General features: G+C 38.4%; 1 protein-coding gene across 1 annotated transcript in view; it reads right to left on the bottom strand.

Moving 5' to 3' along the window:
- SLC12A2 (solute carrier family 12 member 2) overlaps positions 1 to 13,222 on the bottom strand; it is a 52,569-nt gene that overhangs the window by 9,668 nt on the left and 29,679 nt on the right. Inside the window, exons 11-20 of the mRNA XM_005429516.2 lie at positions 10,952 to 11,059; positions 10,239 to 10,362; positions 8,955 to 9,056; positions 7,707 to 7,862; positions 6,855 to 6,954; positions 5,937 to 6,048; positions 3,601 to 3,741; positions 3,304 to 3,410; positions 1,459 to 1,538; positions 23 to 160 (exon numbers count right to left, since the gene is read on the bottom strand). Of these exons, the coding sequence (XP_005429573.1) occupies positions 23 to 160; positions 1,459 to 1,538; positions 3,304 to 3,410; positions 3,601 to 3,741; positions 5,937 to 6,048; positions 6,855 to 6,954; positions 7,707 to 7,862; positions 8,955 to 9,056; positions 10,239 to 10,362; positions 10,952 to 11,059 (1,168 nt within the window). The remainder of the gene's footprint in view (positions 1 to 22; positions 161 to 1,458; positions 1,539 to 3,303; positions 3,411 to 3,600; positions 3,742 to 5,936; positions 6,049 to 6,854; positions 6,955 to 7,706; positions 7,863 to 8,954; positions 9,057 to 10,238; positions 10,363 to 10,951; positions 11,060 to 13,222) is intronic.

Genomic DNA, 13,222 nt, shown 5'->3' with positions numbered 1-13,222 from the left:
TTCATTGCTAACTAGCAGTTACCTTTGCGTGGAGTGGGAGTCCTTTCACTGGATGATGGAGCAAAAGCTATGGAAGTGTCTGTCTCAGACTTCTTGCTATAATCCACTTTTACTATGACATCCTTGGCACAGGGAGACTTCTCTTGGGATGACAGCAAATCTTTGTGAAAGCAAAATACCTATTAGAAACCACTGAATTGTTACAAATAGCATCAACAGAGGTATGTGCCTGTTCTGAGTCGGTTTAATATTAATTACATGATGCTGCAACTGTTAGACCACAGCCAAGAGGGCAGGAGGGGGGAAAACCAACACAAAAATATTCTGTGAACTTCTTCAGAGTGCAAAGAGGCTCCTCCCCTGAGCAGAGCTGTCATTTTCTGTTCCTTTCCCAGGTTGTGGTTGCTAATTTTACCCACACCACCCAGAAACAGAACTAGGTAACACTGTGGAACTACAACTGGAAAATGATTTTTAAAAAAAAATCACTCTGTGAAATGTTTTCTGTTTTTGCTTTTAACTCCAAGAGGAAGACGAGCCTCAGGCACAGCACACACCAAGTGTGTCTGTCTCCCTGTCAAGCCTTTTTTTTCAAGTTTGGCTTTTGTGGAGCAGCTGTCAGAGCTGATGCAAACTCACACAGTCCCCAGTGGGCACCAAGATCCTGCTGACACCTTGGTGTTACATTCCCAGTTTTCTCAGCAGTGTTGTTTCCACACTGCAGGTTCACTCCTTGCCATTTCTCACACTCCTCTGCCCTGCTGCACATGGTGACAGGCTCCCCTGACTCTCTCAAAATACTAAAACATCCATCTTTTTCAGTGAAGGAACCTCCTTTTTCAGGGGGATGCACCTCCTTTTGTCATTTCTCCTCATGGTAGCAGCATTGCACGGAGCAAGCCATGAACAAACTACACATGATCAAATCAGGGCCGCTGCACCAAAGCTCACAGGCTTGGAATTTAAATAAAATTACACCATTCCACTTAAGAACACTACTCAGAAAGCACAACCAAGTCTTGTACATAGAAAACCTTTCCAAATTTGAATCAGAGTCCCTGAAGTACTCTGTGTAGGGGTTGGCAACCCACAGCAAACTCAATGGCATCCCTGCACAGTGCAGTATTTGTTGTGATTTTACAATTTCTGGGCTTGGGCCCCAAATATTTGATGCCAACTTGCCAGCACCACTAATTAGTTTCAGGAAAGCAGCAGATCTTCTGGAAGCAGTTGCATACAATTTGCAAATACAAAAATGTGAAACACAGAAAATCCAAGTTCTCCTGCTGATCATGGGTTACTACTACCTTACAGTTCACACTTACTAATTTCACTGAATTTTATTGTACCACAGCAGTGATGTTGTGTTGATTTTTTTTACTAAGCTTTAATATTTTCAGAAAGCAGTTCTAGAAGGAAATTAGAACAGCAAATTCACCAGATGGAACAAAGTCATACCTTGGGCTTGAAGGTGAGAAATGTCCAGCCCCTCCTTGAGGCGAATGACGACTACACCATACTGAACATCAAAGGCATCACTAAACAAAAAGGACAAAATTAAAGTATTTTAATGATTTTTCTTTTCCAAATGAAAAATGCACCCTCCCTGAACAAATCCCAGTGATTAAGCACTGCCTTTGGAAGTCCCAAATTATAAATTTGCTTTAGAATGTCAGTTTCAATTCCAAAACACCAACTGAACATCATTTTAGGAAAAACAGTATTTAGAAAGGATACCTATTCCTTCTATTCCCTCTCTCCACTGTGTAAACTGTGATTAAATAAAATCATCATGAATAGGTCACTCAAGTTCTGTACAGTACTAAGACCCACCAAGAAATTTAGATTTTTATCTCCATCCATCAAAAAAGAGATTTGAGTACATCTTTTTGATCTGACATCTTTCCAAAATGTTTGGGTATTAAAAACACCTAAGATGATGCAATTTAATATCAAATCAGCTGCAAGTCAGCTATAATGTGCCTAGTCCCATTACATCTGATAAAGTTGAAACTCACTCCAGCCAAAAATAAAGAGGTAGAACTTCATTACTGTAGAAAAGAGCAAACACCCTGAATAAATTGCTGAGTAAAAGTGGAGTAAAATTAGTAACAACCCCACCCCCAAAATATAAGACAAGAAAAAGATGAACTTAACCATATCATACAGCTTGCATTAGTCATTAATCACCATCCTTTACATACAAATACCTTGTTCAGTACAAACAACCATAAATCAGAGAACTCCCTCCCGTATCATTTCCACAGAGAGAAATTTCTCAGGATTTCACTAATTAAACACTTTCCTTTAGAGGTGGTAAGACTTGATTAGAAATGTTTGAAGTATCAATATTTTCTATAATAAGTGCAAGAAAAATTGAGGTTGATTTAAGATTTGTTTTGTCTATTAGTGAACATTTTAATTTCATTATTTAATGTGTTAGATTTGTAGATTAGATGTGTTTCTATTTTGTGTGCTTCAGAAACTTCCAGTTTTCCAGAAGAATGTGACCTGCAGTTATTACCTCCTGAGGTTTCTTTAGGGATGTGGAGAACCACATGACTTGCTGACCTTGACAGATCTTCCCGCAAAAGCCATCCCAAAATAAAATAGGAAAAAAAAAGAAAAACTAACCAACGTGTTTCCTTATTTTTCCACTGTATTTGATGCCCCTGCTTTTCTCTTAAAGACCCAGGTGAGATGACTTTTTTTGGTCCTTTCCTATTACCTGCCTGTAAAGCTTAAAGCCCCATCCCCTCTCTCTTTTAAAAGCACAGAAAATGAGAAATAAAAAGCACAAAGGAAGTGGGTTAACCAGCACTTCAGCTGAACACAAAAACCTCTAAGTAAAATAAGCATTGTTTTTTTTCCTTAAGCGTTTGGGTAGCAGCACAAGTTACTCTTATTAAATTTTTCAGCCACAACAGGTCTGCCTTTCAATACTGCCAAGTTACTCTGGGATTTCTCCTTCTCCTTTCTGTATTAGCCTGGGTGCAGTGCTGTGTATCTTGTGAGCAAAGTGATTCTGTGATTCTCCTCCTTTTCAGACAGTAGCTCTCAAACCTCAGACCTCTGCCACAACTCTTTTTTGATACATAAAAGTTATTAAAGAGATTTCTAATCTCCTTAAACTATACAGATTTCGTTACCAATTTCTCTATCAGAAAAGTCCCAAGGTGTTCAAGACTGCTGAATTGAAAATCTACGTCCACTGGAAAGAGACTTCATGTAACTAAGAACTTTCTTACTACCAAACATACTGAAATGCAACATAGCAGCTAAAACTTTGTATTTTCTACTTACTGGAATAAATTGATGTAGGTTTCAACATCTCTCATATCACCTTGTCTCCAGTTTTTCTTAAATCCAACAACAAGGGTGTTAGGTCTCATTCTACCCAAACCAGCAGCCTAAGAAGAACAAGAAAGATTTTACAAATTCACATGTTACTGACACAACTAAAAGTTCTGTTTTCTGCTTAAGAGAATAATATTTTCATCAAAGCTTTAAGATAATTTTGCAAAAGGAATGTATTTCAAAGTATAAAGCCCCTTCTGATTTTGATGTGCATCTTCAGCACTTTGAACTTTTTTTAAATACCTGCATTAAGTATTGTCCTCCATCCCTCAAGTCCTCAGCATGCACTGGTGCATAGAAAGCTTTCATCTTGTTTTTAATTAGCCATCGCTGATATTTGGCCAAATCAGTTGACAGCTCCTTCATGGCTTGCCTCCGAGGACCCTTTCAAAAGAAGAAAATAATAAGAGGGGAGGGAACAAGAATTAGGAATATGAGTAATGGGAGTAAAAAAGCCCCTCCCAATTTTTTAGTCACTGCTAGAAACAAATTCAAATTCAGAGAACCTCAAAACATGCTTGCACACTATCAACAACACCCCAAACCACAAAACAGCAGGCACGGTCAGCAGCAAAAACTGAAGAACTTTTACCATCTTTTGGAAGAGGGCTGCTCAAACTTTAGCAATCTTGTTCCTGCAGAGCACAACCCTCTTCCCCAGGGGGTGGGAATCAGCTTGTCCTCCAAAGCATTAACATGGTTTTAAAAGAAAAGGGCTTTGTAAAAAAAAAATTTACAAATGCAGGATGACTTAGTATTACACATTATGGGAGTCTTTGTATCCTGCAGTCAAAGTCACCTCCTCTTTAAGTGTTTCCTTTATGTTATTTCTGTTGAGGTGAATCTTTTGTGTTCCTCCTAGACATCAAAATGCAGAATACAGGACAAGGAATAATCAAGAACACAGCAGCCCAGTTTTTGCAGAAGGACACAGACTCAACCAAATGGTCAAAGCTACTGAAGAATGAGGCAGTGCCACCCTTCCTGTAAGAAAGTACTTCAGAGATGCTTTCCTAAAAAAAGGATGACACCAGCTTATTCTTTTCTGTATAGCCCTACTTTTAAATGGCAGCGATTGCATCTGTGATACATTATGTGTCTAGCAGTCCTCAGTTTGTCCTTTCATATCCACTGAAATATTAAGTTTATATAGACAGAAACGTAAAGCTTTTTAAGACAGAGTATCTGTATGTGAACTGCATTAACCTGATTTGCTTTAATCTGTTCATTAGATCAGGAGCGAGTCACACTTGGTGAGTGTAATAAACTTAAACACATTTAAGAGTAATCCATGTTTTTATTCAAAGTCTTTCAGGTGTGTCACCAGCACCCTCAGCTTGGTGTCAGCTGCAAACCTGTTGAGGGTGGCCCTGCTCTCCCTGTCCATGTCAGCTGTGAAGGATGTCCCAGTCCCAGGACACAGCCCTGGGGGACACCACTCCTCACCAGGCTCCAGCTGGACATGGAATCATTGACTACTGACCACAACTCCCTGGCTGTGTCCATCCAGCCAACTCCTCCTCCACTCACTCCTACACCCTTCAAACCCAGGTCTCTTCAGTCTGGAGATGTCAGTGTCACACAGGACTGTGCTGAAGGCCTTGCAGAACTCTGGGTAGGTGACATGTGCCAGTCCTGGGTTACATCTCTTAGTCACGCACTTGCTTAAATGCTCTTAGTGATGCGACAGAAGTTTGGCCTTAAGATATGAAGCAAAATTACACAATTCCAGTGTGCCAAAATGCATTTATCTAAGTTTATCAGAGATGCCACAGCCTCTCTGTAGCCAAATGGAAGTTTTGGCACACATCACTGTATGACAGCAACCCTGTATCTCAATCAACACAACTCATGACAAGCCGATTCTGAAGAAAAGTTACTTGAAAATTGCTTCCTTCCCACCACCACAAAACCACTCAAGTCTGCCATGTAATACACTAAGTAGTAAGAACTGTTAGAATTATATCCTTGCAGAACCTCTGCAAAGACATCCTCGCTTGATATTCCGACAAAAATAACCAAGGATACTTAGTGAAACAGCAGGGGTTGGTCAGAAAGGGAAGAGGAAACACTTGACAATTAAATTAATCTGATAACTGAAGGAATTAAAAGGTACTTGGAAGGTTAAAAGCAATTTTTAGCTGTTGATAACTAGTAACTAACCGGATATTGAGTTCCCTGCTCAAGAAGGTTTCTTTTCTCCAGGCTTTTTAAGAAATCTACAGGGGAATCAATCTCCCAATGTTCACTTCAATTAGAAGTAAAAGGTCCTTCAGCATTTAAGCATCAAATTATCAGAGGTACTGATTTTTTACAAATTTCCCTGTAGTACACCTAACTGGCATAGTCATGACCCATACATTAGCAAAATTTACCAGTAAATATCTTCATGCACTTTTTAATGTCTAATGATGCTTTCATTAAAAATAAAAAAAACTCAAAACACCCAAACAAATAAACAAACCAAAACTTCAACATGAACCACAAAGTCAAACAGATTAAAAAAACCAAACCAAACAACAAAGCAGAGGGAAGAAAAACACCACCAAGGTAACTCTAGAAAGACAGAATAAACTTACCATATGTACATGGCCACAGATCATCAAGCCCACGTTCTTGGTGAAAGCATGGACAAGGTGAAGCAAAGCTGGACGTGCATTTGGAGCACCTGTCATAATTAAGCACTGAGGTCTAGAATTATGAGGGGGGAAAAAAGAAGATTGGAATTAGAATTAATCTGAAGTTCTGGGGGTTTTTTGTAACAGAAAAAGTTCTTCCAAATATTAGCCATAACAACAGATTCATCACTGCAAATGTAATAACCTCATCCACTTTTACAAGACTATGTTAAATCAAGAGAAGTTGAGTTGTTACCCAGCTCTCAGCAGATCTCTGACTAACTGCATAAAAATTCAATAATCCCATTAAATCTGAAAACCTACACATTTAAAAAGCTCAAGAAGAGATTTTAGACAAGACTAGGTCAGAGGGATTATGTTTTTCTTCCCCACTGATAAGTCACATCCCTTGCATTTTGTAGCTTAACATCTTTGTCCAGCAGCTATTCTGGCAGCATCTGCTAATTTTTCACCTTACCTTCCTTCAGAAGACAGAGCCAACCTAGTGCAAATAAGTCAAAGGCAATTTTTAAACCAATTTTAAAAGAGGAAGTGTCCAAACTTCAGAAATCATTACAGGAGATCACTTTTCATCATCATCATAATTAATAGGTGATATCATATGAATCCCCTAAAGTAATCTCTCTCAATCTCCTTAGCTGCTCCATTTCATTTTCATGGGTGCTTTGTTGAAACCATGTTGCTGCCAGGCTCTTCATAACCTCAGAAGATGGCACCTGTACTCATAATCCCACTTAATCTGTAATTCCATTTATTTGATGAATCACAGGAGATGAACAAGGCCTTAATGGAAACCCTGACAGCAAACCTTGTGACAGCAGCCAAGTGAACAGAGAATTTCCTGTCTTTGAGTGTTACCTGAAGTTTTTCACATGATCTTCCACTCCTGAGAGCCGGATGGAATGCTGCAGAGCATTCAGGTAAGTCAAGGCTTGAGTTGAGGATCCCCAGTTCACATCTGTTCAAAGATTTGAGGTTCCAGTGTGTTATTTACAGTTGTCTGTTGTAAAGCTTCATGATCACAAAATGAATGCTGGACATTGACTAAACCCACAGATTTAAGCTACACCTTGCTACATTTAATACAATACTAGTCAACAAACCCTACAGTTTAACAGGCAATTATATTTTAAGACAACATTTCTGTAGAAGTTTAAGCAAAAAAGTTAAGGAAGAGAGTATCTGGCTTTTTTCATCTCCACATTTCAAAGACCACAGCAACTTCAGTCAAAAGAATACCACTTGAGGAAAAACTGCTCTGCTGAGTTATTTTATACCACAGCAAAGAAAAAACTGAATATCAAAACATTGCCTAAACAAAGTCAGATACTTTCAGTGGAAAACTGCTAGATTAAGTAGATCCTTTCAGATTATTATTTTTATGAGGAAAAGGAAGACTCCACTATCATCATCTTCCTCCCACACACATCTCTTGATAGCCACAATGAATTTACCATTTTCCATACGCACCTTTTCCTCCCATTATCATTCAGACATTTATCCTTAAGTGGCATCTTCATAATTTGGGAGGAGGGGGAACAGCAATGACTATGCAGGCAAAATTCCATTTAATTACAACTAGAAAGACTGAAACAGAAATTTAATCTAGCAGTCCAAACAGAAAGAAGTTGCTGGGGTTTTTCCCTGACAAGGCCATAGTTTCTTCCCTTCTTTCCCCTCTCCAGAACCAAAAGAAGCCCCTGTACATACCTGGCTTCTTGTAAGTGACATAGATGTAAAGCCCAAGGACTATTACATAGGTTAGAAGTGCTGCCCACCAATTAATGACAAACATTACAATGCAGCACAGAATAGCTCCAATGAGAGAAATCCACATATTGTAGTATTTGAAAGCAGGCCGCCAACCTAGTCAAAATAAAATTTTGGAGGGTAGAAAAAAGAGGGGGAAAATTAATTTAAATTTAAAATGTAAAAGAAGAAAGGCACTGCACTTTTCCCCCTCCCCTCCCTGGTATTCTGCATCCATTACATGTTAACATCTGAGTTTCAGAAATGCAGACTGGCACATTCATGCTTTCCATTTTCCAACACCTTTCAAATGAATTTCCAGCTTTCTCACACAGTTAAGTAAATGCTCCTAATTTTTCCCCCCTAAAAGCACAGCTCAGAAGGGAAGTTTGAGGATGCTTGTCCCATTATGTCTATTGAACCAGGCTCAGGGAACTTTGGGTAATAGCTTTGCCTGACAACATCTGATTTTTTTCCTTTCAAAAGGTAGAAAAGCATAAGTCATCACCTCATACCTCAATTTCTTACATAGTACTGGTTTTAGTTGTGCGTTTTTCCTGTTTTCACATAGAAGTTCTCACTATATGAAAAGGTATATCCAAACAAACTTGGGTACATCCAAGGACTAAACTGCCAGTGTTTTTACATCATTTGCCACAAGTTTATCCAAAAATCAGGTATACACACCTCCATGAACACACCCAAGATTAACAAGTGTATTAAATATAGAGTTATTAAAATTAGAACTGTTGTGCAAACTGTTATACCCACCCTGTGAGAAGAAAAATAATAAATCTACCCATTCAGTAACTCAAGAAGCTTTTAGGGGAGTTATTCCAGTACAAATGCACGTGGACTGGGTATAATGTACATATGTTCTGCAGGTACCAAGTTTTAGCTTATTCCTGTAGTTTAACCCACACTAAAGACTATAAAAATGGGGCAGTTCCTGTTTCTTCTTGTCTGGAATATGAAACACACTAACAAAAACTGAAGACAGCAAAAGGTGGTTTGCCAGCACCAGCTACTGAATGAGCAAAAATGCTTTCTTCCTGAGTTTCTAAATAAACTCTGAATTATCTTGTGTTCCCTCAGCAAAGATGACAAACTCAGTAGCCCCCAAGCCCTACTGGATCACCCAGTTCTCAAAACTTCAGAAGACACATGAATACAACATATTAAGCTTTTAATGCCATGAGTAGTTCCTACCTGGAGATTTCGCAAGAGAAGCATGGAATACAGAGAAGTTAATCAAGGCATATGAGGCCAAGAAGAAATTAGAAATAATTGGAGCAATGACATTCAGTTCGGCTGTAAAATGAAAAACAAAAAACAGGAAAGCAAGGGGTTATCGAAGGTATCACCCAATGGTTTTGAAGATTACAGTGAAAAAATTCTGCTGCAAAGAATCTCATTTTTTGATATACTCTAAGAAAATGCAGTTTACCCTTTTGCTGACAGATTTTACATCAATTATCTCCTATTTACTAAGTTATCTTTTTACCAGTTAGGAAGTGTAGCTTTCAGCTTCACAAATATAAGCACTACCAAGTGTTCTAGAAGCACTCTGGAAGCACTACATACTTTCTCAAGATCATTAATTTAGAAAATTTCATTCCCAGCAGGGCTTGGATGAAACAGTGCACTAACACACTGGGTTCTGAAGAATTCCAGAAGATTGAAATATTACAGACCAACACCATCACAACAGTGATGCTTACACCCCCTTCAGTGAGAGGGAAAATCCTCTCTCCTTTCCTTGGCAGCATGGTACAAAACATCTTTATGTATTCTCACCATCTTTAAAAAAAAAAATGATCAAAATGCAGAATGTGCCATCCTAGTCTGCAAGTTTCTAGCTGCAATCAAGCTTCCAGTCAGCATGGCTCAGCAGGGACCCCAAGGGTGTATCTCTGCCTCAAGCAGATGTGGAGGAAGGAGGACAGAGCAAATTGGGAAAAGAAGTTAAAAGCACTGGCACAGGACTCATAGATGGACACAGCACAATTAGTTTGCCACCTACAGAGAACATGTGTAATTAATTATAACCTTGAGAACTTTTAGCAACAGCAGTGTCAGCACTCATCTCTACCATTTGTAACTTAACAGGAAAGCACATTTTAAATAATATTGCTCAAGCAAGTTTGCATTTTACTGAAGCTGCCATTATTAAAAATCTGAAATAAACTTTCATATTTACAGGATGTTAGCACTGTCTCAAGCAAAGGATGTATTTCTATTGACTGGTAGCACCTAAAGACAGATACCTGTGATTAACAAGAGAAGTGCAGTTAAAATTTACTGCAGCTCTTGACAGAGTTGTGTCTACAAGATAGGACAAAGTAAGCCTCAAAATAACCAGATTTAGAATGCTGACTTAGAATTAAGCTGTGCATTACATCTCTAGGACCCTGTCATCAAGTTCACAACATGCACTGGAATGCTTTCTAAAGGACAAAAGGGGATTGAGATTTACTAAAATTTCAAACTAACCGATTAATATGAATCCAAGAGCAATTAAAAATGTTAGAATATATCCTCTCAGTGGTTCATTGTTCTTCCCATAGCCTTTAGCAAACATCTGAAATCCTGGATAAATGCTGTCCTTGCACAAAGCCTAAGGAGAAAAATTGAAAAAGAAAAAAAATCAAGAGTCAACATGCATTTTGCTCATGCTCATCTTCCATTGCATAGTATATTTCTGAACACTTCTGGATAGTTTATAACCACCACACACTAACTGTATTCTCAACTGTCATTGTATCTTGACATTTTGCATTTCCACTTTTCTATCCTTAAGTACCGTCCACCTACAAGAAGCAAATTTGCTTTTCTGTAATTGTCTATTTTACTTGACAAAAAGCCTTTTTTTACATATTTTATTTCCTCAGGAAGTGGAAACTTTGCCCAATATACACAATAGTTCTCTGCATCAATACAACTGACTCCCCACGTAAGTTCTTTTAACCCAAATTAAGACAGAGAAGGAGATTCAACAGTTAAAAAGAAGACAGAGCAAAATACACTCAGGAACCCAAACAAACTGTAACAAACTGTTCTCCCATTCAAACCAACAGGTAAATAGAACAATCCACTGATGTCATCTGATACGGATAATGACGGCTGTATGTCAAAGCCCCCTTCCAAAAATCATGACTCAAAATTAATTATTCTTCAAAATGTTACCATTTTCTTCTCTTACTTACCTGGAAGATCTTAGGGGCACTCACAAGAGATGCTAATGCAGATGACAGTGTGGCTGAGAAAATACCTGCAGTAATCAGTGGTGCAAATCCTGATACCATGCTCATGACCTGAAAAACAAAATAATTTGTTTAAAATATGTAAAAATGTACACTAAACAAACAGATGGCATCATAACTACACAAACAGAAAAAAAAATACTACACACTCTTCACTTAAAAGCTGTCTGAATATCATGCATTCATATAGATGAATGAGCTAGAGACAGATCAGGGAATATAAAATGTATCCTGATTTCAGGACAAGAGGTGGTGGCTTTTCATACAATATAATTTGAAGCTCAAATTATCAAGGGCAAAAGTCTTCATGGGCACATAAGAAGATCAGAAGGAAGCAAAGGAAGAAGAAATACTTTGGAATGTATTACATATTCCAACCTATTGCTAACTAACATGGTCTCAGAAACTCCAAGTGATAAAACATGTGAAAACCACATTCCTCACAATCTCCACCATTTTAAATTAGGCTTTTTTTTCCCAGTCAAAACCTGAAGGTCCAGACAAACTTGCTTCCTATCTCCCCAAGATCAAATCCCAGCACATCTCTGTAATCTCAGTGACAGAAGCCAAATGTAAGATGAGTGATGAGCTGGTACCTTCCAGTACCTCAAGGGGCCTTAAAAAAGAGGGAGATTATAAAAACGGAGTGCCATCCCTGTCCATGGCATGTGGATTGGAAGATCATCTTTAAGGTCCCTTTCAACCTAAACCAGTCCATGACTCCACTTTTCTCCAGATTATATCTGTACCATAGCTGCATGCAGCTTTGCATCTATCCTGTCATTTAAGATACACAACTGTGTAATTAAAAAAATGTTCATGGTTTAATAGATTACTTTCCTTTACAGGGAAAAAAAGCTGAAGTTGCTTTAAGACAGCCAGTGCTGAAGAATTTTAGTCAACAGACCAAACTCATCAGGGTGCTTTTCAAGCACAATGTGGTTCTGCATCATTTGCACTGCTTACTTGCCTTTTTCACCCTGGCAATCTCATTTAAATTATCAGGAGAGCAACCAAAGGAAGGCAAGAAAAAACATGCAGAAATCTCCTGTTTTAGGTATTGACACCTGAAATTGTAAAATCTTGCTGTCTAAGTAAATCTTACTAGGTCAGATGTTCTCAGACACAATGTATAGATGACTGATGAAGTTTTTGTTCACTAGGGCTAAATTCATGGTAAAATTTAGTGGATTTCTCCAGACCAGACTGACCGTGGCAGCTGGGCCTCTCAGTCAGCTGAATCTGGGCACTACATCAGGTTTCACAGGTCAGTCCAAGGCATGGCTTGCTCGGAAAGAGAAATTTAATAAACGGAGGTTGCAAAAAATGAGACTGAAGGGTCTGTCAGAGCAGTGTGACAAATGAAGGAGAGAACTTCCTGAAGCTTACTTGCAAGGTTATGACAAAAAAAAGGCATGCCAGGCCTATAATCATAGAGGAGTAAGACTCACAACACATCTATTAAGCTATCTCTCCTATGCCCCATTTCAATTTAATTTCATAAGCAACAGGAAAAGTTACAGTTTTAAATGGTAGTTTCTAATAATCCTACATTATGTTACAGAATAAAATATAAGAGGTGTAAATGCTTTACTACTATTGTAGAAAGAAACTTTTGCTGTAACATAATTAACAAATGCACACAATTTTTATAAAAGCAGTATGTAAATTTTTTCCCTGCAAGGATGGCTTAATCAATCTTCCCTCATTATAGAGGGAACTCTGTGTACAAGTTTCCCTCACTTTTCTTGTCATATGTAAAATATTTTGATGCCTTTACTTTATTACACCTGCTTCAACTTGCTATTTACTTCTGACAACTGACTCGTATTTTACATTCTCTTTCTGTCCAATGCCTCCAATTATTGACACTCTCTATTTTTGACTATTACCCTGTTTTATAAATTTGGGAGATATTCCAGCAAAGCCTATGCAAATAATAATTGGCATTTTAAAAGCTAGCAAGTTATGCCTTAGGTTAAGTGATTTTAGGAAGCTTCTCTAAGCTAGGAGAATACAGGAGAACCAGATCCAGCAGAATCAATGTGTCATGGTGTTAAACTCCCCTCCCTCCATCCCCAACACAATCCAGACCTCCTGACCATGAACCAAGGAGCCCACAAAGGCAGCTACCCATAGCACTGAAATTTTCAACCCTGCAGAGTAAAAGGGCAGAGTGGCCCTGCAACAACTGGTGTGCTGACACATACAGTT

Source organism: Geospiza fortis, unplaced genomic scaffold (assembly GCF_000277835.1).
Source record: "Geospiza fortis unplaced genomic scaffold, GeoFor_1.0 scaffold1199, whole genome shotgun sequence".
Lineage (NCBI taxonomy): Eukaryota > Metazoa > Chordata > Aves > Passeriformes > Thraupidae > Geospiza > Geospiza fortis.
The sequence above is the reverse complement of the archived record's forward strand: the minus strand, read 5'-3'. Positions and strand labels throughout refer to the sequence as shown.